At 34.3% G+C, this 24,560-nt stretch overlaps 5 protein-coding genes across 9 annotated transcripts in view; 3 read left to right on the forward strand and 2 right to left on the reverse strand.

The window, feature by feature from the left end:
* Positions 1–2,783, forward strand: part of LOC146536004 (NBAS subunit of NRZ tethering complex-like) — a 35,427-nt gene extending 32,644 nt beyond the window's left edge. The window contains exons 42-44 of one of the 2 annotated variants that reach the window (XM_085192136.1): positions 1,524–1,644; positions 1,976–2,095; positions 2,408–2,783. In XM_085192136.1, coding sequence (XP_085048262.1) covers positions 1,524–1,644; positions 1,976–2,095; positions 2,408–2,698 — 532 coding nt within the window. In that variant the 3' untranslated portion in view covers positions 2,699–2,783. The remainder of the gene's footprint in view (positions 1–1,523; positions 1,645–1,975; positions 2,096–2,407) is intronic. The other variant, XM_085192137.1, reaches the window with a different exon arrangement.
* A 1,606-nt stretch (positions 2,784–4,389) lies between these two features.
* On the forward strand, positions 4,390–5,600 carry mRpS11 (mitochondrial ribosomal protein S11). Its single transcript, XM_085192144.1, has 4 exons — positions 4,390–4,860; positions 4,981–5,212; positions 5,293–5,358; positions 5,433–5,600. The coding sequence occupies exons 1-4, from the start codon at positions 4,691–4,693 to the stop codon at positions 5,538–5,540; spliced, it is 576 nt and encodes a 191-aa protein (XP_085048270.1). The 5' UTR covers positions 4,390–4,690; the 3' UTR covers positions 5,541–5,600.
* On the reverse strand, positions 5,597–8,187 carry LOC146536007 (uncharacterized). The gene is made up of 6 exons (XM_085192141.1): positions 7,681–8,187; positions 7,406–7,602; positions 7,271–7,324; positions 6,713–7,180; positions 6,044–6,259; positions 5,597–5,738 (listed from the first exon to the last, which is right to left on the reverse strand). The coding sequence occupies exons 1-6, from the start codon at positions 7,781–7,783 to the stop codon at positions 5,652–5,654; spliced, it is 1,125 nt and encodes a 374-aa protein (XP_085048267.1). The 5' UTR covers positions 7,784–8,187; the 3' UTR covers positions 5,597–5,651.
* Positions 8,188–11,651: 3,464 nt separating this feature from the next.
* Positions 11,652–14,327, forward strand: LOC146536008 (coiled-coil domain-containing protein 124-like). 2 transcript variants are annotated; one of them, XM_085192142.1, is made up of 5 exons: positions 11,652–11,800; positions 11,936–12,110; positions 12,681–12,863; positions 13,328–13,434; positions 13,959–14,327. In XM_085192142.1, exons 2-5 carry the CDS (start codon positions 11,952–11,954, stop codon positions 14,137–14,139), a joined length of 630 nt encoding a protein of 209 aa, XP_085048268.1. In that variant the 5' UTR covers positions 11,652–11,800; positions 11,936–11,951; the 3' UTR covers positions 14,140–14,327. The 2 variants fall into 2 exon arrangements, with proteins under 2 accessions (XP_085048268.1, XP_085048269.1); XM_085192143.1 differs by having other exon boundaries at positions 11,664–11,800; positions 11,918–12,110.
* Positions 12,195–20,080, reverse strand: Dph2 (Diphthamide biosynthesis 2). 3 transcript variants are annotated; one of them, XM_085192140.1, is made up of 7 exons: positions 17,938–18,939; positions 17,747–17,859; positions 17,379–17,596; positions 16,081–16,287; positions 15,627–15,886; positions 14,738–15,125; positions 12,195–13,925 (listed from the first exon to the last, which is right to left on the reverse strand). In XM_085192140.1, the coding sequence occupies exons 1-7, from the start codon at positions 18,082–18,084 to the stop codon at positions 13,912–13,914; spliced, it is 1,347 nt and encodes a 448-aa protein (XP_085048266.1). In that variant the 5' UTR covers positions 18,085–18,939; the 3' UTR covers positions 12,195–13,911. The 3 variants fall into 3 exon arrangements, with proteins under 3 accessions (XP_085048266.1, XP_085048265.1, XP_085048264.1); XM_085192139.1 differs by lacking the exon at positions 12,195–13,925 and adding an exon at positions 19,968–20,080 and having other exon boundaries at positions 14,549–15,125; positions 17,938–18,132; XM_085192138.1 differs by lacking the exon at positions 12,195–13,925 and having other exon boundaries at positions 14,549–15,125; positions 17,938–18,935.
* Between the last annotated feature and the right edge of the window lie 4,480 nt (positions 20,081–24,560).

Raw genomic sequence — 24,560 nt, forward strand, 5'->3', positions numbered from 1 at the left:
GTCTTATTGTCTAGTTTAAATTGGAACTTACATCATTATTCTTTATAGAAGTATTATTAGTACATTTAATTTCCTTCGTTATACCATGTACAACGGGGTTTTGTATATTATATGCTAATAAAGTAGCAATTTGTTTCTTAAAATATAAAGGTAGATACAACGTATCTTCTGTCAACTTACAGCTATTAAAAATAAATTTATTTACATATAAATAAAATAAGGCGTCGCTATGACGTTCTGTCGTATTATATAATGTCAAGTTCAGGTTGTATATGTATTTATTTTGTTTTTCTGTGAGGGAAGAAGAATATGGAAAAGAGCATATAATAAATTTACATTTAGTTTTACTATGTAAGTCAAGCAAGTTTTCTATACTCTTTATAATATCTTGTTTCCTCACTGACAAACTATGACCATGTAATAGTACAACAGTACTATGCTCATTTAGATTCATGGACATAATTTTCTTAATATTAAACTGGTAACTGGCTCCAGGCGAACATGCATTAAATACTGAATTTAATATTGTATGATTGTCACTATGTTTACTATGACAATGTATATTTTGTCGGACAAAGAGAATATTATCTATATATATAAAAGGACTTGTCCTCACTGACTGAGGTAAGACGCACGCACAGCCTCAACCGCTGTGCGTAGAAACGTGAAATTTGGACAGATGTTTACTTTCGTAATCTGGACATCCACTAAGAAGGGATTTTGGAAAATTTTAACCCTAAAGGGGCGAAATAAGGGTTCAAAGTTAGTATGGAAAAAAAATTAAATCGGCATCGATTCTTATAAAATTTGAAATTCAGACTCTTAAAAGTATTTAATTGAACACTTGTTTCATGGTTTTCTAGAATTCTTTCCATAAGGGTGCAAATTAGGGGTTGAAAGTTTGTATGGAAAAATTCTTAAATCGCCACCGATTTTTATAAAATTTGAAATTTAGACTCTTAAAAATATTTTATTGAACACATGTTTCATGGTTTATTAGAATTCACCCCTAAATACGTAAGCGAAGCTGCGCGCGTCCGCTAGTAGTATATAAATTGGGAAGCAACTGTAAGAATACCTGCATCTTTGAAAACATCTCGCAGAGAATCTCGCGCTCTTAGTTTATAAATATATCTCACGGCTCTTTTTTGGAGGATAAATATTGAATTTATGTCTGAAGCACTGCCCCATAGCAGCATTCCATACGACAAAATACTATGGAAATAGCTATAGTAGACTAGTCGAGCAGTGTCAACGTCCGTCATTTGTCTTACTTTTTTAATTGCAAACGCGGCAGAGCTGAGTTTATCCGCAAGTGCTTCCAGATGAGCGTTCCACTGGAGTTTGGAATCTATAGTAACACCTAAGAAAATAGCTGATTCCGACAAATTGAGAGTTTCTCCTTTAATTAGTAGACTAAAATTATGTTTTTTAACATTTTGTAAAGCAAACTCAATACATTTTGTATTTTTAGCATTATTTATTTTTATTATATATTTTTTCATTATATATTTTTATTTAAGTGAGGACGGTCGCAGCTTACACTGCGAATACCTGCAACACGTGCTAGCGCAAGACGAGCAACCCGCTGACAATTTAGTACTAGTGAAAATGCTTGTACGGCGACCTATACTTACTGAACAGGTTAGCCTTATTACAGTACTATAAGTTAGCTGTAGATGGCTACTCAGACTTTATTTTAAGCCGTTTTCTCTTAGTTTTAATTATATTGATTTTCTTCTCGAACACACGATATGCAATAGTTCGGAAAACCTAACTTCAGGGCGGCCACGAGTCGTCGACCGTACTGTATTTGTTTGCATAATTGTGGTTTTTTGGGTCTGATCACTTAAGAATTTCCTTTGTTTTCGAAAAATGAAGCTTACTTATATATAATATATTTCATTAATTATTTATTAAATATATATAATTTTTAACAGATTGTTTCTTTAATAAATGTAATCTTTGTTATTAGGAAGTGAAACTACTTGCGGAGACAGCAAGAAATGATATAGTTAACACTATGTGGGTGATTTTGTTGAATCCGTGTGACAGTTCACATGAAATATTACGCAATTTACTTAATAAATATATGGTATCGTTATTAACTTTTTATATAATAATATACAAATTAAAATTTGATAAGCTGTCACGGCGCAGCAGTATTTCCAAGGCAAAGGGTGGTGAGTTCCACCACTCAACACGCAATGTCTAGAAAATTAGATGGTGAGTGGAGAACCGAGTGTCTTAACATCAGGTTCCCCCTGCCTAACCTGCTGAATGCGGGATATAGCGTGAAGTAAAAAAATGTAATGTAATGCTTAGATTTAATTTTGAGAACATACTTTAGAAGTATTTTAATGCCTAGTAAGATTATTTTTTTATTTCACATATTTTTATATTTCAGGAGTTGGTGCAAAAGCTAAGAATAGAAGACGAATTGATTAAAGAAATATTGGATCAAGGGATGTTTATTAAATTGGTCTCTAGTCCTATTTACCCAAATATAGTTTATTACATATTGAATTCAAAAGATCAAGAGCATATAACTTATACAGCCCACTGGGCTATAGCCGAGCTTATTAAAGCAAACTATTTAGCTGAAGCGGGGCATTTGCAGCTTTTAGCCCTCGGCACAACTACTTCTCTATTAGGATTTTCTGAATCAGTCTTATACTGTCTAGACATGATGAAATAATTACCTAAGATTGTAGATAAAATATAATATATCAATTTAATGTATATCATTGATCAATATTAATTTATTAAATTAAATTCCAAGACGTGTTTGTTGTATTTATTTTAATTTTATACCTTTTTATGTAATTAAAAATATTCAAGTTTCATATAACTGTTATAGCTTAAAATATGTTTATATATTTTTAAACTTGACTTTATCAAATCTTTACTGTTTCCATGTTTCATCTTTTAACAGAAGTTTAAAACAACGAAAAATTTATATTCAACGAAATATTTATTTCGAAAAACGGCGCCATATGGCACAAAATAAGAAAATCTCGTCGTATAAACACATTATCATCGCGTTTATAACAAAAAATCCTCTCATAAATCGCGTCGAGTATTAAACCCTAAGAACCCTAGTAACCTTTAGACCTTTAGTTCTAGTATTAAATTTAAGACTATATACCTAGGGATCGCAGTCTTTGCCTCATTGCTTGGGATAAAATGAAATTACCATTGACAGATAAAGTATTTCATACTATAGTCTGGCAAATATGTTATTGATAATGGGAAGCACGCGCGGCAAATTGCGCAGAAAGCGTATTTTGATGTCTGCACATAGACACCCGCTCACGCCGGACCGATTCCCCGTAAGGGCTCGCGGGTAAACGGTGCGGGGTGTGACCGGGCTACGGTACAGTCGAGTGCAACGCTATCAGTTCATTACTATGAAATATGAATATAATATCATATGATAGCATCATATATGCGGAATGGCGTAGTAGAGCATATTTATCTAGTAATATTATAAAAATTAGTAAAAAACACCAAAGCAACATGCAAAATGAAGATATGGTAAATTGAAAAATTAAATAAAAAACTAAATTAAATTATTATAATGAGGCCACATACAAATCTTCTCAATCCAAATTCAATAAAAAAAGTATAATTTAAAAAGTAAATTTAATATATAAAACAAGCAAACAAATACAAGATTTTGGCGTTAGGCAACATGCAAAATCAACTTATGGGTAAGTAAAAATTTTTTTAAATAATGGAAATAGAGGTCTTTACAAATAAATGATGTTAATAAATTATATCTCCAAATTAAATCAAAATTTTATTACCGTTTTATTTAAAACGTTAATTAATGCATGCAAGAAAGTAAAAAATAAAAATAAACAAATAATAAAGCAAATAATCAAAACGGTAAAAGGCATTTTTGTTTACAATTAATTATATTCTTGTTTGAACAATATAGTGTGAGCTCGATAGTACCTTTAAAGACGTGTGGGTGCGAATTTCCTGTAAGGACGTAGCGCTCACACTGACGCACAGTAACTTGTATGGCAAAGGGACACCTCACTCTCATTTTTTTTTCCCCAAAATTTATTTAAATAATTTACCCAATATTTTTTTTATATATATAATCTTAAATATTGCCACATATTTCTTTATCCATATTGCATTGTATATAAGCTTGTATTATGCATACTGAATGTTTATGTTGTACATAAGTGTGTATATATATATATATATATAGATAAATATCATGTGCCATTAGATATATAAGCAGAAGCTTAGAATTGATTAATTATTTATTGACAAAAAAAAATGATTATACTTTTCGGGCTAGTCTTGATTTTATTCTCGACAACAATGTATGGAACAGCTGATCATTTTTCGATATTTACGTATCCTCATAAAATTTTCGTTTTGTATAATTAACTACAACATAAACATGATAGACAGATATTTTAATTATCGTATAGGTAAATGTGATTTGCTAAGCGTGGGGTAAAACAACATAACAGGGTAACACTGATCGAACGTTCTCTGCGCATAGTATACTGCGCAATTTGCCGCGCGTGCTTCCCAATAACATATTTGCCAGACTATACGAACTGCCAAGTGTCAATGTCATTGAAAATAATTTAGTTTCTAGATTTTCTAGGTTATATTGTGATTTTTTAAAATTTGTAAACAATTTCACTTGCATATATATATAATGTTAAGTGTTATTCGAAATACCCTAAAGAAATCTATAAATAATGTGGTGCGCACCTTACAAACCTCTTCACCTGTAGCCACTGAAAAGTTTGTCCATAAAAGGATTCCTTTAGATGATGAAGGTGTTCAAGGAGAGAAAATCGTCGATTTAGATGCTGTCTTAAAGTCGTATGTAAATAGTAAATATTCAATATTTGATTCACATTTAATTAATATATTTTTAATTTGTATTTATAGTGTCAATTATTTAAATTAATATGTTATAACTAGAAGATATACTTTTTACAGAAAACAAGGTTTGTTCCCTACTGCTGAATCTGATAATCTGTTATTTGGTGGCACCCCGTACAAAAACCTTGCGATTTGCAATGTGAGAGTGAGCCACAACAATACAGTATTTACTCTGACTGATGCTGAAGGGACAGTTAAAATTATAAGATCTTGTGGTATGGATGGTTTCAAAAACACTAAGAAAGGAACTAATATAGCCGCTCAAACTACTGCTATTAATCTAGCATTAGTGAGTATATAAATTCTATTAACAACTTTATAAGTGACATAATTTAATCAATACAATATGAAAAATGGTATTTATTTCAGAAAGCTATTGATCGAGGCTATAAAGTTATAAGAGTAAAAGTTAGGGGTTTGGGTCCTGGAAGACTGGTAAGGTTTTAGTAAAAAGTTTATTTTTGCATTTTTTCAAACAATTTTTTCAAGCATTATCCTTCTCTTTTCAGTCAGCTATTAAAGGCTTGCAAATGGGTGGTATGGAAGTAGTATCTATCACTGACAACACCAGAGTGTCATGGAATCCCCCAAGACCAAGAAAAGCTAGAAGATTATAATTTATAAATAATATTAAAATTAATTAGTTTTATAGTGTTAAATAAAAACATACTGATTTATATGGTATTATTTTATTCATTCATACTACAAAGTTTAACAATAACATTATGTTAAAAACCATATTTTGATTGTGTTTGTCTTTTTGTCATTCTATTGTTAGCCCATTGATTCTGTAGTTCTGCTTCATTAGCCTTAGCCTGAAAGTAAACACAAATAAATATTAAAATTCTCATACAAAAATTAACAGAGCCATAGTACAGTAGTAAGGTAAGAATTACTTGCAATAAATAATATATTCAATCATAAAGAAAATACTAAATATTCTGCAAGATTCCTGGTGCAAAAGCCTGATAAGAAATAATATTCACCTCATAAGTTAAGATTAGGAAGTGTATAAATAGTGTGTTATCATGCTGAATTATATTGTAATTAATGTCCAATTCTTAAACTATAATAATCAAGAAAAATAAGCAGATTTTAGTTTATATTGTATCAAACTGACCTGATGAGCCAAATATGTAATTTGATGTTTTCTCTTCTGTTGATTAGTAGGTTCATTTCCTCGTTTCTTGCTTACTGATTGCCGTTTGGTGGTGTCATCCATGAGACCTTTGAGTAGCCATTCCCTTGCATCATTCAATACTTCTTGTTGATTAACATCTACTATTTGTATCTCTTCTCTTTTACGTTTCCCCCTAGCACCACACAGTTTCAAAATCTGTATATATAATAATATATAATAAGGCAAGTATTATAGTAATAAAATAACATATAGTAATAATATCAAAGTGTAATGGAATAAGAGCTTGGCCGTAGAGGCTCAAATCTGCCACCCAACATGCAAATATTTAAAAATGTACAATGCAGTTAAAATTAGAGTGTCTACTAAAGTAACTGTGTCTAATAATTCCAGTTTTTGTTTAGGTTATCCTGCATATAGTAGGGTCAGCAGACAGACCCTTGTTTTTAAACATTCTAGTCTGCTTAAAATACAGACTTGACATATTGAGAGGCAGAACTTAATGCTTTTTAAGATAAAGGAAACCAGATCTAAGAAACTATACATGTTCCAAGAGGAGATTAAGCCTGCAACAAATCATATTCTCTGTCTAACATTATTCTACTGAGACAGAATGGCCTCTAAAAAGTGATAATTATTACTACAACTTACAGCTTCCTCATCAAGTACACCACTAGTTTGTTGTTCAGTATTATCTATATTCTGTACACTATCACTATGTTCTGAGACTTGTGGCTGTATATGACATTCTTGTTCAACATTGATATCTTTTTTGAAATATGATTCCAGACTCCTAGGTTGTGATTTAGTATTTTCTACTTTCTCAGTTTTGTTTTCTATATCCAATGGTATATCTTCAGATATGTCAACTGGTTTGTTAATTGAAAAGAAGTCATTTTGAATATCATCATCACTTTCATCTGAATATTCAGTAACTATTGTAGGGCTTGTATTAACTTTGTTTAATTTTGCTGGACTTAATGTTTGTTTCATTTTTTGAACTGGTAGAGTTTTGGGTTGGGGGGGTTTTTGTGCTACAGAGTTTGGGATTAATGATTTTATTGAACTTTTTACAGAATTTTTTGGTTGAGGTAACATACTCAAAAGGCCAGATTTTTTCTGAAATTTAAATGTGTATTCTTGTTAATGCATTGATCATAGAAATTAGATAGAAAAGTTAAAACTTTGTAAGTACACTTTTAAACTTACCCCATTTAGTGTTTTAGCTTTTGTATTAGGTACTGTTTTTTCCACATCTTTGAACTGGAATCAAAAAATATTCAGTATAATGACATAATTAAAATATTATAAATTAACTAACAATATTTAAAGAAAAATACATACATCACTTAATGAAGGTATGGTAATTTTTGACTTAGATTTTATCTCAGGATCTGCTTCTTTTTTGTGAAGAAATTCATCATCCTCCTCAATAACAGTTTTTTTCTTAGAAGATGGTAATGGAAGTTCATTAAAGAGGGTCTGGGGCTCTTCAGAATTACTGTCATTATCTCTTGCCACGGCTGTGACTTTTGTCGCTTCTATATTAATGGAAGCAAAAGTAGAATTAAAGTTTGTTTACAAACAAATATTTAGATTTAAAGAAATGGAGAACTAACCAATTGTAACACTACTTTCTTTTAGAAGTCCAGTCGACTTTCCTTCATTTTCGTCATCTTCATATTCACTGGTATCACTATTATCATAAGCAACTAAAGCCATTAATATTTTTCTGTTAGCCTTTTTTTCTATAATATAACATAACGCGCTATCAAAAAGGACTCCTGTTATTATTCTTATAAAATGCCAAATAAAAAGTAGAGTAAAAGTACAACAAAGTAGTCAACACAACGTACAACAACGTCAACACAATTTACAGATTGTAAATAAAATAAATTATAAGTTAACGTCAACTCAGCCTCAGCCTCTTGACAAGATTTTTTTTACACTTATATTTGCCCTGATACTAGGCATTTCGCAATAATTTTATGTATTTTTTTATTTAGAGTTACTAAATAATTTATAGAACATGTTATAAATATATTTAAAAAATATCATAATAAATAATATATAATATTAGATTTGCAACTACAACAACAACTTTCATCCAGAGGATGTCCTGACTAATATCTGTCCGATATTTGTTTGTGGGCATACGGGTACGCGACCCCGGATCCTCGAGCCGCCACTCTTACATCCTCATCCAGTCCGTAAGAATGGTGTCCTATCTCCCCCCCTCCTTCCCTTAGCTCCCTCCTTCTACCTATCCTACCCCTTCTATTTTCCTCTCCCTTCCTCGGTTTTTTCCCACAAAGGGGTTTTGGAGGTCAGACGGCAGTCGCTCCATTTAAAAACCGCCAACCGCCACTTATATGGACCGACAAAACAACAGACTGGGTACGGCTAGGGCGTCGCCGCAAAACGACGCGTAGGCACATCGCCCTACACCTGCGACAAGTGGGCAAGGGCTACCGTGTCATGTACGGGCACGGCTAAAGACGCTAGTACCCAGAAGGAAACTCCGCTTTGCAACGTGGAATATTGGCTCTCTGACCGGACGATGCAGGGAACTCGCAGATGTACTCATGAGACGTCGGGTCCAGTGTGCCTTCCTCCAGGAAACACGCTGGAAGGGCAATAAGTCCCGTAACATCGGACAGGGTTACCGGCTTATATACACTGGGTCACCTTCGGGTAGAAACGGTGAAGCGGTAGTGCTTTCTGAAGAGCTTCAGAATGGGCTCCTTGAAGTTGACCGTCGCTCCGACCGCTTGATGCGAGTGAGGGTACTGATTGAGGGCGTCATCACAAACTTAATCAGTGCCTATGCTCCCCAGGCGGGATGTAGCGCGGCCGAAAAGGAGACATTCTGGGAGCAGTATGAAGGGGTGCTACTTGCTGTGCCGTGTACCGAAGTGGTCTTAGTTGGGGGGGACTTGAACGGGCACGTCGGTAGGGCTGCTGAGCCGTATGAGCGTGTTCACGGGGGTTTTGGGCATGGTCGTCGCAATGCAGAGGGAGAAAACATTCTAAGAACCTGTATTGCGTCTGATCTGGCCGTCGTGAATACGTTCTTCCAAAAGAATTCTCAGCACCTTATCACGTATAAGTGCGGGTCCCACTCAACTCAAATAGACTACTTATTGACCAGACGGTGTCATATGGGCAGGGTAACTAACTGTAAGGTCATTCCAGGCGAAAGCCTAACAGCCCAACATCGTCTTCTTGTCATGGACTTTAACGTCACTCCGAAGAAGAAAATAGCCGAGAAACGTAGGCCTCGGATCAAGTGGTGGTTGCTGAATGGACCGATGCAGACCGACTTCCTGGCAGAGGTGAAAAGTCATAATCTTTCGACTAACACCGAGACTGCTCAGGATGTTTGGGATCGGGCTCAGTCATTGCGGCAGTGGCAGGAATCCAACTCTCCTGAAGACAGACTGGAGTACACAGTAGCTAAACGTGCCAGTAAAAGAGCTGTAGCCAGAGCCCGCAGTGAGAGTTTGTCACCATTGTATGATAAACTTGAAACTGTGGAGGGGCAGAAGCTCATTTACAAACTGGCACGTTCAAGATATCGCAAAATGTCTTTGCGTCAGAGATTCCCAGGGCACGCTGCTCTGTAATCATGACTCTGTGAAGGAGAGGTGGAGAAGCTACTTCCAGGAGTTGCTGAATACTCAGCACCCATGCAGTCTTCATCACGACCCACCGCCTAACCTCGGACTTATTGCCCCAATAACCCTTGACGAAACACGTAATTGCCTTCGACGCATGAAGAACGGAAAAGCGGTGGGACCTGACGACATCCCGATCGAAGCGTGGAAATCGTTGGGCTCTCTTGGTGTGCTCATGCTTACTGACCTTTTTAACCATATCTTGAACACTGGTAAGATGCCGCATCAGTGGCGGCTTAGCTTTATTACCCCTATTTACAAGGGAAGGGGCAGTGTTCAAGATTGTGGTAGTTATAGGGGCATTAAGCTTATGAGTCATACCATGAAGCTCTTCGAGCGCATGATCGACCTCAGGCTCCGCCGAGAGTGTACTGTCTCTGAGTCTCAATATGGATTTCAGCCAGGATCGGGCATCATGGACGCCATTTTCGCCCTCAGAACTTTGATGGAGGCATACAGGGAAAAAAGGAGAGCTCTGCACGTGGCCTTTTTAGATCTGCAGAAGGCCTTTGACTGTGTGCCTCGTCAGTGTATCTGGTGGGCATTGCGATCCAAAGGGATCCCTGAGGCCTATACTGAGATTACCACGATTCCGCTTCTACGGTTAGGACTGCTGTTGGCGACACTAGACCCTTCCCGATTACAGTGGGGGTTCACCAGGGCTCGGCTCTTAGTCCGTTCTTGTTCAATGTAGTGCTTGATACTGTCTCGGCTCACATCCAGGACCAGCCTCCATGGCTGATGATGTATACCGACGACATAGCACTCATTGCCGAGAACCGACTGACGCTGGAGCGTAAAGTGAACCTCTGGAAGGGTACGCTTGAGAACGGCGGTCTTAAACTAAATGTGTCGAAGACAGAGTACATGGCCTGCGGGAGCCGGGACTCGAGCACCATCCTTATAGGTCCTGAGCCAGCCGTTAAGTCCGAGAAGTTCAGGTACCTTGGATCCGTTATGCACGAGTCTGGAGGCATCGACCACGATGTCCATGGCCGGATAAGCGCTGCCTGGGCCAAATGGCGGGAGGTCACTGGTGTGGTCTGCGACCGCAGAATACCGCCCAAGCTCAAGGGGCTGATATACAAGAGCATCGTCCGACCGGTTCTTTTATACGGCAGCGAATGTTGGCCAGCACTATCTCGGCACACTCTGGAGCTTCACGTCACGGAAATGAAGATGCTGAGGTGGATGTGCGGCGTAACGCGGTCTGACCGCATACGCAACACATTCATTCGAGGTAGTCTTGGGGTCCGTGACGTAGCGGATAAGCTCCAAGAGCGTCGCTTGAGATGGTTTGGCCACGTTACGCGCCGGCCTAAGAACTATGTCGGACGCAAGTGCCTTGCTATACTAGTTCCTGGGGCGCGACCTCCCGGACGCCCAAGGAAGCGCTGGTTGGATGTCGTGATGCAGGACATGAGAGCCAATGGTCTAACCACCGAAGACGCAAAAGATCGTGCAAAGTGGAGTAGGGTAAGTAGGAAGGCAGACCCTGGTAATAGCCGGGATTAATGCCAGGAAGAAGAAGAAGAAGAAGATTAGATTTGCAACTAGAATTTACAATTAAAGTAAATAATATATTAGTAAGCAAAGCTTACTATTCAATCCAAGACTACAATAATGAGTATAGTGCGTGGAATTAAATGCTGTTGAGGTTCATGTGGGAAGCTGATGATGGTTATAGATACATAATTATTGTTGTAAATTATATTTTCAAAAGTGCAATTGTTGAGTTTCTTGCTGACTCTTATCACTTATCAGCAGAATTGCCTTCCAAGCCGGTGATAGCTTCCTATAGGACTGATACTACTGGCATTTCTATGTAATTTGATTTAAAAGTGTTTGTGATGGCCTAATAGAATAGATAATTTTAAGATTTTTGATTTCAATAAAAAATATAGTAATAAAGTTTTTTATTTACCTCCAATTGTGAGTGACGCCTTGCTATTATCATGTGTCAAATGTTATTCTGTCAATTTTATGAAGAAATTCGAAATCGAAATCCTTTTGCGGGAACATTACAAATTTATTTATTCTTCCAATACGAAGCAACAAACAAGTACTCATATTCTTATACTATCTATATGTTATTAAAACTTTTGCTATAACCATAACAAAATTATGTTCATTAAAATTTTTAATGCTGAGGTTACATATTACAATTTGTATATTTCAGTAATAAAAACGCTTACAGGTAAAGAGGTAACAACATGCCAAAGAAATTTGCAGGGGAAAACAGCAAAGCTGTCGCTGCTAGACAGCGTAAAGAAAACATTAAGCAAGAAAAAGATCAGAAAACGAAAAAAATGGTCGAAGACGCCGAATGGGAAGATAATGACGATAAATTAAAGAAGAAACAGCAGAAGAAAGTTTGTATACTTGTTTACAATGTATGTTGTTAGGCATAACAATATATAAAAGTTCATATTAAATACTTTGACTTTACTATTAAATTCAAATTCAAAATATTCTTTATTCAAATAAACTTTATAAGCACTTTTGAATCGTCGAATGTACATGTCAACAAAAAGCTACCACCGGTTCGGAAGGCAGTTCTGCTGAGAAGAGCCGGCAAGAAACTCAACAGTTGCTCTTTTTAAAGTCAATGGTATATTTTACTATTACATTAGCTGGCAGCTATCCTGCCTGACATTCAATAGACATTAATTCCATACATCTTTATCCTCTAAATATTCTTGAACAGTGTAATAAGCTTTACTTGTTAGAATTTTCTTTACAGATATTTTAAATTTTGGTAGTGGCAAATTAAGAATACACTGCGGAATTTTATTAGTAAATATTATATTGATTTTGAATAATGGAAGGCTACTAAACTACTCCTGTTATTAAATATTATTTTGAATTTCATGTAAGAATGTACTGCTGGATATATATATTTGCAAATCGACATTCTTAAATTTAGAATGTACAATTTTAAGGAAGAACAAGAGAAGAAACGTCAAGAACAATTACAAAAGAAGGCTGAAGCAAAAGCATTGTTAGAGAAAGAAATGGATTCCATAAAGAGTAAAGTATCTGCGCCTCCCCCACAAAAGATCACCCGTGCACAGATAACACAGATGAAGGAAAAGACTGTTAAACCAGAGGCTGTGAAGCCTGTAGTAAGATTAATTTATTTTGTGTTATAGTTTTTGCCCTTCCAATGAATAATGTAAATGCAGTTCAATCTCCAGTGTGAGATTAATTATTTTTAAATACCTGCTTTGGCAAGATAAATCAGTGTTGAAAACTACCACTTAACATCCATTATGCAATATTGATTTGTTTTCTCTACTATACAATGTAAATTAAAGGTTGGTATGGTGTAAAGATGTACCTAACAAAAAAATAGATTTACACCATGAGATGACTATATCTGTTTTACTTATTTATACTGTAACAGTGCTGCTACAAAAAAGGAAAAGCATAATTTACATAAGGTGTATGTGTTACATTGTTCTATAAAATTTAATTTATTATTGCTTTATGGACAAAGATGAATATCATAATTTTTTTTCATTCCATGAAATTTGATTTATCCCCACAAATATTCTGTAAGTAATTAATAAATTAAATATATTTTTAGCCATCCAAAGTGGTTGTGGAAGAGCTACCTCTGGAAGAGAATATCAACAGATTGCAGATTGATGGGGAAGTGGCTCAATCAGTTGATGAGGCTATCTCTATATTAAGGTTTATAGTACATTTATTAATTTAAAATTAATTATATAATAATACTTTTAGAAATAGTAAGTGAAATTGTGGCCAGCAGTGGCACAGGGGTACAAAGTGTGACTGTAAGCGTGACTGGTGGTGGGTTCAATCTCCCACTCGAGGAAATTAAATAATTACCTACTTAGCTTCACTCCCTAGCGTATCCCTAGTGGAGTAGTCAGAGATAACGCCAAACACTAGTCTCTGTGTACCTCTTTTGCCTCATCAGCTATCATCAACCTCTTCATATCATCCCCTCCCGCCGGGGGTCCTTATGCTTTTTATGTGGCCTTCCACCAGTATCTTTGATACTATGTTTTCAAAACTCAACAGAGGTCTTCCCCCTTACCTCTCTTAGTGCTCACTTTTCCATAATAAATGAAATATTTATTTAAATTTTAATTTCCATTTCTTTGTTCTGGTGTCGAGGCAAAGCGCGGCGTTGAGCTCCGCCATTCAACTTGCAATACCTACAGCATAATTTATCATTTTCTACATTACAGTGACAAAGCAGATATGGATAAACATCCAGAAAAACGATTAAAGGCTGCATTTACAGCATTTGAGGAGGTTACTTTGCCAAGGCTTAAGGCTGAAAATCCTACCTTAAGGCTTTCACAATTAAAACAAATGCTGAGAAAAGAGTGGCTGAAGTCCCCTTCAAACCCACTCAATCAGGCATAAGAGATCTAATACATCAGTTTATTTGCTTTAATATGGTTTGCTTGAAAATAATTTGTTTAATACTAAAAATGTGTTCCACTCAAATTCTTCTTTTGTACATTAGTTATAATACATTATAAATATTAAGATCTATATATATGTCGTAAATATTTAAAGAGTTCATTATTTAATAAAGTATGTTTGGATTTTAGCTTCTTTCAATATCTATGTAATTGTCTATTGTTAATTTTTTATATGTTTAGTACTTCCACCACCTACTTGTTCATTTTCAATACCTGATTATTGTCACCCTAGAAGTTACCTCGAGGAGTTGGCAATATAGCCATAAGATCGCCTCTTGTACATTGTCTTTGGCTACTTTAAAAATCAAAGTGTTATCATGTGGCGTAAAAAAATAAAGTTACAAATATATGATAGTGGCAAATGGTCAAATATTCTTTATTTACGCATACACAATACACATAAAAAACTCATTGTGTATTTAAATTATTTAATAAGACTTGCATCATGATAAAATTATATAAAAACCATATAAATATTTTTTTAATATTTCATTTGTCTGGTTCATTATCATATTGTAAGGGAATACCCTGCCTACCTTCTTCTGCTTTAACAACCTCAGTTTCACCCAATTTCTGTTCTAGACCTTTCCATGATCTATTTTGCAGATTTTGTCCAATACTTTCTAAAGCCCAATTTGTTTCTGCTAATTCAGAACCACCTTGAATTTTGCTTTTAATTTTAGTTTCTCTTATATTTCCTGTTATAAGGCTAACATCTGTAGGTTCTTTTATATGGTCAATTTCACAATAGTACCTGTTACCAGGTAGAAGGTCATCATAGTCTGTAATGTGGTAGTTATAATACTGTTCCCGGTTGGAATTTAAAGCTATTTCTAGCTCAAATGGATATACTATAGGCTTGTAAAAGTCTCTGTTATTGTATAAGTTGTTTTCTGGACATGCTATCATTACATATATGTCAATCTGTAAAAAGAAAATGTATTAAAATAAAATAGATTTTATCTTTTACTTTGACAGTATTTAATTATTTATCTTTAGCTATATTTGGTGTTTGTTCGGTAATGATATTATTTTCGAACAAATGTCATAGTTAAATAACGGAAATTAATTAATTAATCAAACTAGGTACAATTGATAAATAAACCTATTTTAAAACAATAGGTTTATTACATTCATCAACATGTTATTCTACATTAAGGGTAATATTTACAGATATTTTACTACAAAATATCTTCCCACTTTGATACACCGTTAAAGTTAAAAGACAACAATAATAATATAAACCAAATTATGTAAAAAATTAAATCAGAGAAATACTATTAAAATGCAAATAGGCAAGAGGAGCAGGATATGGGTGTACGGTCATGGCACTCAGTGTGATGAGACAAGAGCATATTATGCCATTAGTTCAGATTTAATCAGCCGTGCCCACAACAATTGCTATTGTTATTATAAAAGACTAACCTCTGGAAAATTTGCCAATTTAGCAACATTTGGTTTTCCAACAGATATAATATAACTCTTCTTTCCATTCACTCGACATAACTGTTTCATCCTACTTATAATATCTTTTGTTTGGTCTCCTGCAAGCTTACATACTAATATGCCTATAACATTCGCATCTTTACATTTTTCTACTAAAAATCTTCTTCTTTTAAACCAGATTGTTTCCTCAAGACACTCTATTTTAGTTTCTTCTATATTTAAAAGATGCCATTTAGATGCTGAAAGACACCACACTATTACACACACTATTCATTTAACTCTTAAGTATTTTTACATTACTTCAAATGAAAGGTCAAATAACAATCTGAATTTCAAGATTTATACATATTCTTATTTTATTTCTCTTTTATCTTATTTTATTTCAGTAAACTGTAAACTGGGTGAGACTCCAAGTAATAAAGTAGTGGCTTACCTGGGACAGATACAGTAAAATTAAATAATGTTTGTTCTTTAAAACCCAAGTAGAAACATGCACACTCTTTCAAAATATCCATGTTAAAGACATTGCCAGATGCATTTTTGATGACTCGGCCAAAAAATCTCTTTTCAGTCTCTTCAATTTGTATAAAACCTATATAACTTTCTGGATAATGTTGGAACCATGTTTTCAAAATGTTCTCTAAAACGCAAACAACATCATAGATCATTATGATATAATATTTGCATGCAACTTGATGCAATTGAAAATGTTTTTTTTTCAACTTTGCACATTTTTTCATATACAAAAAAGTAGCCAGAGGGAACATAGTGTTAAGATACTGATACTTTCTCCACACACTTCCGCCACACCTTTCTCTACTGTGGAATTTTCCCACCACTAGGTTCCCTATGCATACCCTGCTAAATGCAATATAAAGCTAATAGAAATGAAAATAGTATATATTCTGTTTCTTATTTTATGGCTTTTAGGCATGTCAATAGACCAGTTTATTTAGCCAATGTCACATAGAATGGAGAAGACATGATGAAGATTGGTCCATAAATAAAAAAAGTATTGCTTAAAAGACTGAATAAAAGTAATATAAAAATAGAAGGTCTAATTAGAAAACCCACCACCTCAAAAAAAAATTGACAACACAAACTAATATGTGTGTTAGTGTAATAATATAATATAATTCACTGTAGTGAAACTACATTAACAAAAAGTGTTAGTATAATCTAAACCTAGGTCAGTTCACAACTTATTTTTATTATGTCTAATATATTTACATGAGAATGTACAAAGGGGACAAAACACAAACGATAACACATATTGAACATTAAGAGGACGAGGGAATTTATGGGGGAGGACATCATAGTCAGGATGAAAATTTAGGACAAAAGAAAAGGGAAATAGGAAACTGAACCTTCATCCAGGCCACATTCACAAAGTGAATGGTCCCTGACCCTGATCTTGGCCTGATGCACTGGATTACATGCATGCCCAAGGTGCAAGCTACAGATTGTAGTTATAATTCTTCATTTAGTAAATTTTTTATTGAAAAACCAAGTTCGCCTTGGAATATCAGGTTGTATGGTTGCAGAAATTTAAATGACATCCAGTGATTATTCCAAGACAAGTCCAAATGAGTACTTGCAAGTGACAATAAATCTAGGGCCGAATTGTGATAATGTTCTAAAGTGCCACATGCAATAGCATTCTTCGCACATGAGTCTGCGACAAAATAGTATATATGAAAAGAAAAATAGTGGTTACTTTGACTAGTATACCTTTGCAGTATTCATAAGCTGCATCATAAAATAGACATTTATTTCCATTCTTTTCAATTATAGACTCTTCTATTATTTCCTCAAACTTTTCCATATTTATTTGTTTCTTTGGTAACACTGTATATACAGGAATGTTTGTTTTAGTAAAACAACTGTGCCCATAATGTATTATGGCTTCTCCCTGAACATGCATTGCTGCTACAGAGTCCACACAACAACTATAAATAATATTTCAAAATCAGAATTCAAATCTTATTTAACTTATGTCGAGTGGAACAACAAATATAGCTAAAAAAGTGGTAACTCAATAATTTTTTATTAAAAGGTTCTGAGAAATTATACTTTTTGTTTTTTTTTAGTTTCTATACCTGGCGTAGGAAGTGTCACCAAGTATATAAAGATCAATATTTGCTCTCGACTTTATTTCTTCACATATCGCAGCACTTACGTCAAGTAAATCATCGGGAAATTGAAGGCATACCTACAATTACAGTTAAAAAGTTACTAACTGAAAGTCATTGCTATTTATTTATAAACCAACACAACGTAGAAGCATTACCTTGGTATAATTATTATCTCTTATCCATTTGCACGTATCAATAATGTTGAAATGTGAAATTAAATCACTAAATTCATGTTCCCTTATTGTCTGTACGTCTATTTCTCTTTCAATACATAGTTTACCATCAGCCGTAAAATTAGCCATTGCTAAGCTAAAATGTTTTGTTACTATCGGGCTTAATAATCACAAATATAGTCTGGCAAATATGTTATTGATAATGGGAAGCACGCGCGGTAAATTGCGCAGTATATGTATGCGCAGAGAACGTTCGATCAGTGTTACCTGTTATGTTGTTTTACCTCACGCTTAGCAAATCACATTTACCTATACGATAATTAAAATATCTAATCATGTTTATGTTGAAGTAAATTATACAAAACGAAAATTTAATGAGGATATCTAAATATTGCAAAATAATCAGCTGTTTTATACATTGTTGTCGAGAATAAAATCAAGACTAGCCCGAAAAGTATGATAACATTTTTGACTCAATAAATAATTAATCAATTCTAAGCTTCTGCTTATATAACTAATGGCACATGATATTTACGTAGATGTGTATATACACACTTATGTACAATAAACATTCAGTGTGCATAATACAAGCTTATAAACTATGCAATATGAATAAAGAAATATCTGGCAATATTTAAACTTCTTAAAGATTATATAAAAGAAAATAATATTGGGTAAATTATTTCAATAAATTTTGAGGTACAAAAAATGAGAGTGCGGTATCCCTTTGCCATAGTTTGCCATTTGCGTCAGTGTGAGCGCTACGTCCTTACAGGAAATTCGCACCCACACATCTTTAAAGGTACTATCGAGCTCACACTATATTGTTCAAACAAGAATATAATTAATTGTAAACAAAAATGCCTTTTACCGTTTTGATTATTTGCTTTATTATTTGTCAATTTTTATTTTTTACTTTCTTGCATGCATTAATTAACGTTTTAAATAAAACGGTAATAAAATTTTGATTTTATTTGGAGATATAATTTATTAACATAATTTATTTGTTAAGACCTCTATTTCCATTATTTAAAAAATTTTTTACTTACCCATAAGTTGATTTTGCATATTGCCTAACGCCAAAATCTTGTATTTGTTTGCTTGTTTTATATATTAAATTTACTTTTTAAATTTTACTTTTTTTATTGAATTTGGATTGAGAAGATTTGTATGTGGCCGTGGCCTCATTATAGTAATTTAATTCATTTTTTTATTTAATTTTTCAATTTACCATATGTTCATTTTGCATGTTGCTTTGGTGTTTTTTACTAATTTTTATAATATTACTAGAAAAATATGCTCTACTACGCCATTCCGTATATATGATGCTATCATATGATATTATATTCATATTTCATAGTAATGAACTGATAGCGTTGCACTCGACTGTACCGTAGCCCGGTCACACCCCGCAACGATTCCCCGCGAGCCCTTACGGGGAATCGGTCTGGCGTGAGGGGGTGTCTATGTGCAGACATCAAAATACGCTTTCTGCGCAATTTGCCGCGCGTGCTTCCCATTATCAATAACATATTTGCCAGACTATATCTATATATATAAAATTACTTGTCCTCACTGACTGAGGTAAGACGCACGCACAGCCGTAACCGCTGTGCGTAGAAACTTGAAATTTGGACAGATGTTTACTTTTGTAATCTGGACATCCACTAAGAAGGGATTTTGAAAAATTTCATGCCTAAAGGGTCGAAATAGAGGTTGAGAGTTTGTATGGAAATAAATTTCAATCGCCACCGATTTTTATAAAATTTGAAATTTAAATTTTTAAAAGTATTTAATTGAACACGTATTTCATCGTTTTCTAGAATTCTACCCATAAGGGTGCAAATAAGGGGTTGAAAGTTTGTATGGAAAAATCTTTAAATGGCCACCAAAATTTATAAAATTTGAAACTTAGACTCTTAAAAGTATTTAATTGAACACATGTTTCATGGTTTACTAGAATTCACCCCTAAGGGTCCAAATAAGCAGGCGAAGCTGCGCGCGCCCACTAGTTTTATATATAAATAAATTAATTTAAATACAAAATAAACGTGACGTAATCAAAAATTCAAAATGTCATAAGTTCATAACCACAGAACACATTAACTCATATGTCATGGTCATAACCACAGAACACATTTACTCATTTACTTATGGTCATAACTATGACATTTGACTTTGTCATTCGTTACTAAATGCTAGGAGTCTCAAATTTTGCATAGACGTCACTAGGACGTAGCCATGGAGACAGAAATTAATAATAAAATAGTTCACGCGGGTGAAATCGCGAGCGGGCCGCTAGTATATATATGGTAAAGGATGAACTGGAACAATAACCTAAAACAAACAAACATTACATTACACATATGTACAGATAAAAATAAATACTAAGAAAAAAACGCACACAGAGAACACCTATAACTTAATATCATTATTTACAATAAACTTAACTAACAATCTAATAAATGGACTAAAAACTAAGGGTAATATACATTTTACATTAATAGGACGTTGAACATTAGGAGGAAGGATATCATACGAGATCATCATTCTCGTACAAAGAATACAGAAGCTTTGGACAATTAATTAAAACGTGGTCCATAAAACCCTCCTCCAAGCCACACTCACAAATAGAACTATCTTTAATCCTTAATTTAGCTAAATGTAAAGGCTTACAGGTATGGCCTAGGCGAAGTCTGCAAATAGTAGATGTCACCGATGTACTAGCGCGCCTATATCGATAGAACCACGGAAAGGTTGGAACTCCCGGTTGGATAGAAGCGAAATATTTACCTTTTATTAATATTGATTTACTCCAAAAAAAATTCCATGAAGACTTTAAATCAAATTTTGACAATGACAATAAGTCATGGGAATATATAAAATTATGAGTTACGGGCCCAGAGGACACTGCAGATTTGGCAATCGACTATGTCATTATCTGTGATACCAGAGTGGCTCGGGATCCATGCCAGCGATAAGAGTACCCCTTGTAAGTGGCAACGTTACAAAGCTTCTCTAATTTTGAATACAAGGTGAAAATTAGATTTGCTACGGAAAGGATTTTGCAACAAAGATTGTAAGGCACTCAAGCAATCTGTAAAAATTATTACTTTTTTTAAATTGTGCGATTCTGCGAATAAGATGCCTTCAAGCAAAGCTATACATTCACCAGAAAAGGTAGAAGTTTCAGGGGGGCATTTAAAACTTAATATAATTTTGTATTTAGGAATCCAACATGCAGCCCCAACATTGGAACTATGAGGGGACTTAGATGCATCTGTAAATATGTCTATGAAATCTGGCCAGTTTTTAGCAAAACAAATTTAAAATTTTATGTTAGCACCTGGATCGTTTTTCACAATACCCAGGCTCGTTAATACAGAAGGATTATACGTAAGCGCACTAAACGAAATAGAATATAAAGAGCGAATAGGTGAAGAGAAAATACCAGTTGAAAGGGATGAAAATTTACGGAAGCTTTTTAAGATACGAGGAAAGTGCCGTGGGGACTTAATGACATGTGACATACGATGAAGACACCTAATCAAAGGATGAGATGAAGACTGTAGGACTTTAGAGATAAAACGATCAGAAAGGTATTGGCGACGAAGGTGAAGTGGAGGATCAACACACTCCACTTGCATGGCGTTTGTTGGGGATGACTTCATAGCACCTAAGATGATTCTTAGGGCCTTATAATGAATTTTATCTAATTTGGTTAAAGCAGACTTGTAGCATGGATCTAACAAGAAAATAGCATAACCAAAATGGCTACGAATAATGGCGTTATATAACAGTTTTAACGTAAAATTATGGGAACCCCACCAAACCCCGGATACTGCACGTAAAATTTGAAGATTTTTTTCACACTTATTGGACACATGTTCCATATGTGGAGAACCAGACAGTTTAGAATCTAAAAGCACACCTAAGAATTTGACGCAGTTAAGAACCGGAATACTTTGATTGTTATAGACAATATTGACCACAGGAATATACCTTTTACGTGTAAAAACAACCACACTACTTTTAGGGACTGATAAAGATAACCCATGCATAGAAAGCCAAACACCTAAATAATACAAAGCACTGTTAATTCTACTTACAATTTGGATAATGTTTTTGGAACTAAAATATAAGACAATATCGTCTGCGTATTGCAAAATATTACAAAAGCTATCAACTGATTTATCAAGGTCTTGGGTATAAAGGCTATATAAAAGAGGGCTCAGCACGGAGCCCTGAGGGAGGCCATTCCAAAGGGTTCTAGAAGGAAGAAGGTTGCCTTGATGCCTGATACGAATAGATCTGCCGGAAAAGAGATTAAAAATGAAATGGGATAATTTAGGAGGGAGACCAAGACTAAGCATTTTAAATTTAAGGTTAGAAAGAATGACGCTATCGTAGGCGGAGCTTATATCAAGAAAAACACCTAAAAGATATTCACCCTTAGCAAAACTTAGGCGAATTTCTGAAGTGAGGACACTAAGGCTATCGATTGTGCCAATACCTTTTCTAAATCCGAATTGAGACTTAGGGAGTAATCCCCTACTCTCCATTACCCAGTCTAGTCTATTTTTAATTAAACGCTCCATAACTTTGCATACCGTGGAAGACAAGGCAATGGGACGGTACCAAGAAGACTCTTTGGGATCTTTCCCAGGTTTTAGAATTGGGATTATAACTTGAGTTTTCCAGGATGAAGGAACAAAACAGGATTCTAAAAAAGAATTAACAATAGAAAGATATACTTTTTTGGCAGGAATGCTAGTATTTGTAAGAAACGAATAGGGAACACCATCAACACCAGGGGAAGAGTCAGCTAAGCCATTTAAAGCACATTGGAGCTCATTAATAGAAAAGGGGATATCCATAACATCAACCTGCGATGGGAGGGGAGAGTTAAAGCAATCGAAGTTAGGAACAAAGGGGGGAGCGGAAGGAACAAAGACTACACATTAAATTTTTTAGCCAAGAAGATTCATTGGACGATATGTTACACAGAAAATCATTCATGGAGGACCGGAAAATTTTGATATATTTCCAAACTCTAGCGGATGGAGTGCGAGGGTGCAATGACTGGCCAACCCTTTTTCTTCTTGTTTTTAAATAGTCTTTTTGTTTGGGCTGCTATTTTCTTGTAAACTATAAAATTTGAGGGGGTCATGCACTGGATATATTTCCGTTCAGCAGCTTTGCGATTTTTAATAGCAGCAGTGCAATCTTCGTCCCACCAAGGAGGAGATGATAATAATTTACAACCAATCCGTTTACGTGGAATATTAGAATCAGCTGCAGAGTATAAAATGTTAATAAAATGTTCATAGCAAGCCAAGGAGTTATCTGCATTAACATTGGGAAAACTGCAGAGTTGGGAATCCACAAATAACGAAAACTCCAACCAAAAGACCACTATCAACATCAACAATGAAACTTCAAATTTCAAAGTACAATTTTTTTATCTATATTCTTGTTATTCTTATCCATACCTATATTATAAATTCGAAAGTAACTCTGTCTGTCTGTCTGTCTGTCTGTCTGTCTGTCTGTCTGTCTGTTGCGTAAAAACGCAATCAGGGCCAAACCGCTAATTTAATTGTGATAAAATACTCATATAGAGATACTTGAGGGTCCCGGGATGAACATAGGATACTTTTTTTTTCTCATATTTGTAATATTTTCGATATATACCAATATATTAAAATAATTAATTTGACAAATAATTTATTCCGCCATGTTAATAACAATCGTCGCTACGCGTTGCTAAGCAACGGCTTGCAAAGTTTGTTGTTTTAAGAAAACGTCACCCAAAGTGAGTTTGCTTAATGCAAAAATTAAATGATTTCTATAATTTGATATTCATCCTTATGAAAATAAATATAAAAGTCACTTTTAGCATTTCATCTAGATTGAAATTATAGTTTACTGTATAACATTCTAATAAATAAGATGTCACTGATTCCAAATGACCTAGCCTACGAGTGGTATAGTATGCGATGACTTTGATGATTTTGTAAATTTTTATATATTTTCGAATTACTATTATTTTTTATGTAATTATTTGCTGCTTATAATTAATTTATCTCAGTTCGGTTATCTATACCGATGTTATACACTTAAAATATCGTATTTTTAATCATTTGGGATTTTATTTACTATTGTTCGCAAAAATTAATAATTATTTAATATAGAAAAATGTTTGTTACGCGCGCACGGCAAACTTTGGGTACTTTTTCTAATATTAAGAATTTCCTTTAGTTACTTTTACTTCTTTTGTTTGTTAATTTCGGTTACTCAGATATTTTTTCTAATAATAAATCTCCACTTATTATTATTTTTTAACTTATTTTAATTATTTAGGCTTATATTTTCGCGGGCGGTGGCGCGTCCGGGCCCACTAGTAACATTATATTTTAGAGAGGCAAAGATTACAAGCTGTGAAGTGTCTTCTCACATTTTCACATTTTTTACGTGTATATATTTATACTAGCGGACGCGCGCAGCTTTGCTTGCGTATTTAGGGGTGAATTCTAAAAAACCACGAAATATGTGTTCAATGAAATATTTTTAAGAGTCTAAATTTCAAATTTAATTAAAATCGG

Source organism: Heliconius melpomene, chromosome 10 (assembly GCF_056956725.1).
Source record: "Heliconius melpomene rosina isolate 202511_hmr_F chromosome 10, ASM5695672v1, whole genome shotgun sequence".
Taxonomy (NCBI): Eukaryota; Metazoa; Arthropoda; class Insecta; order Lepidoptera; family Nymphalidae; genus Heliconius; species Heliconius melpomene.

Bases quoted from the DNA above. Each gene is read 5' to 3' on its own strand.
- mRpS11 (XM_085192144.1), top strand. From the start codon at position 4,691: ATGTTAAGTGTTATTCGAAATACCCTAAAGAAATCTATAAATAATGTG. The intron at 4,861-4,980 runs GTATGTAAATAG...TACTTTTTACAG, and splicing joins TTAGATGCTGTCTTAAAGTC to AAAACAAGGTTTGTTCCCTA. The intron at 5,213-5,292 runs GTGAGTATATAA...TATTTATTTCAG, and splicing joins CTGCTATTAATCTAGCATTA to AAAGCTATTGATCGAGGCTA.
- LOC146536007 (XM_085192141.1), bottom strand. From the start codon at position 7,783: ATGGCTTTAGTTGCTTATGATAATAGTGATACCAGTGAATATGAAGAT. The intron at 6,260-6,712 runs GTAAGTTGTAGT...TTATATATACAG, and splicing joins GTGTACTTGATGAGGAAGCT to ATTTTGAAACTGTGTGGTGC. The intron at 5,739-6,043 runs GTCAGTTTGATA...GTTTACTTTCAG, and splicing joins TTACATATTTGGCTCATCAG to GCTAAGGCTAATGAAGCAGA.
- LOC146536008 (XM_085192142.1), top strand. From the start codon at position 11,952: ATGCCAAAGAAATTTGCAGGGGAAAACAGCAAAGCTGTCGCTGCTAGA. The intron at 12,864-13,327 runs GTAAGATTAATT...ATATATTTTTAG, and splicing joins CAGAGGCTGTGAAGCCTGTA to CCATCCAAAGTGGTTGTGGA. The intron at 13,435-13,958 runs GTTTATAGTACA...TCTACATTACAG, and splicing joins GAGGCTATCTCTATATTAAG to TGACAAAGCAGATATGGATA.
- Dph2 (XM_085192139.1), bottom strand. From the start codon at position 18,084: ATGGCTAATTTTACGGCTGATGGTAAACTATGTATTGAAAGAGAAATA. The intron at 17,597-17,746 runs GTATAGAAACTA...TATTATTTATAG, and splicing joins GGTGACACTTCCTACGCCAG to TTGTTGTGTGGACTCTGTAG. The intron at 16,288-17,378 runs GTATACTAGTCA...TTTGCGTTTTAG, and splicing joins AGCTTATGAATACTGCAAAG to AGAACATTTTGAAAACATGG.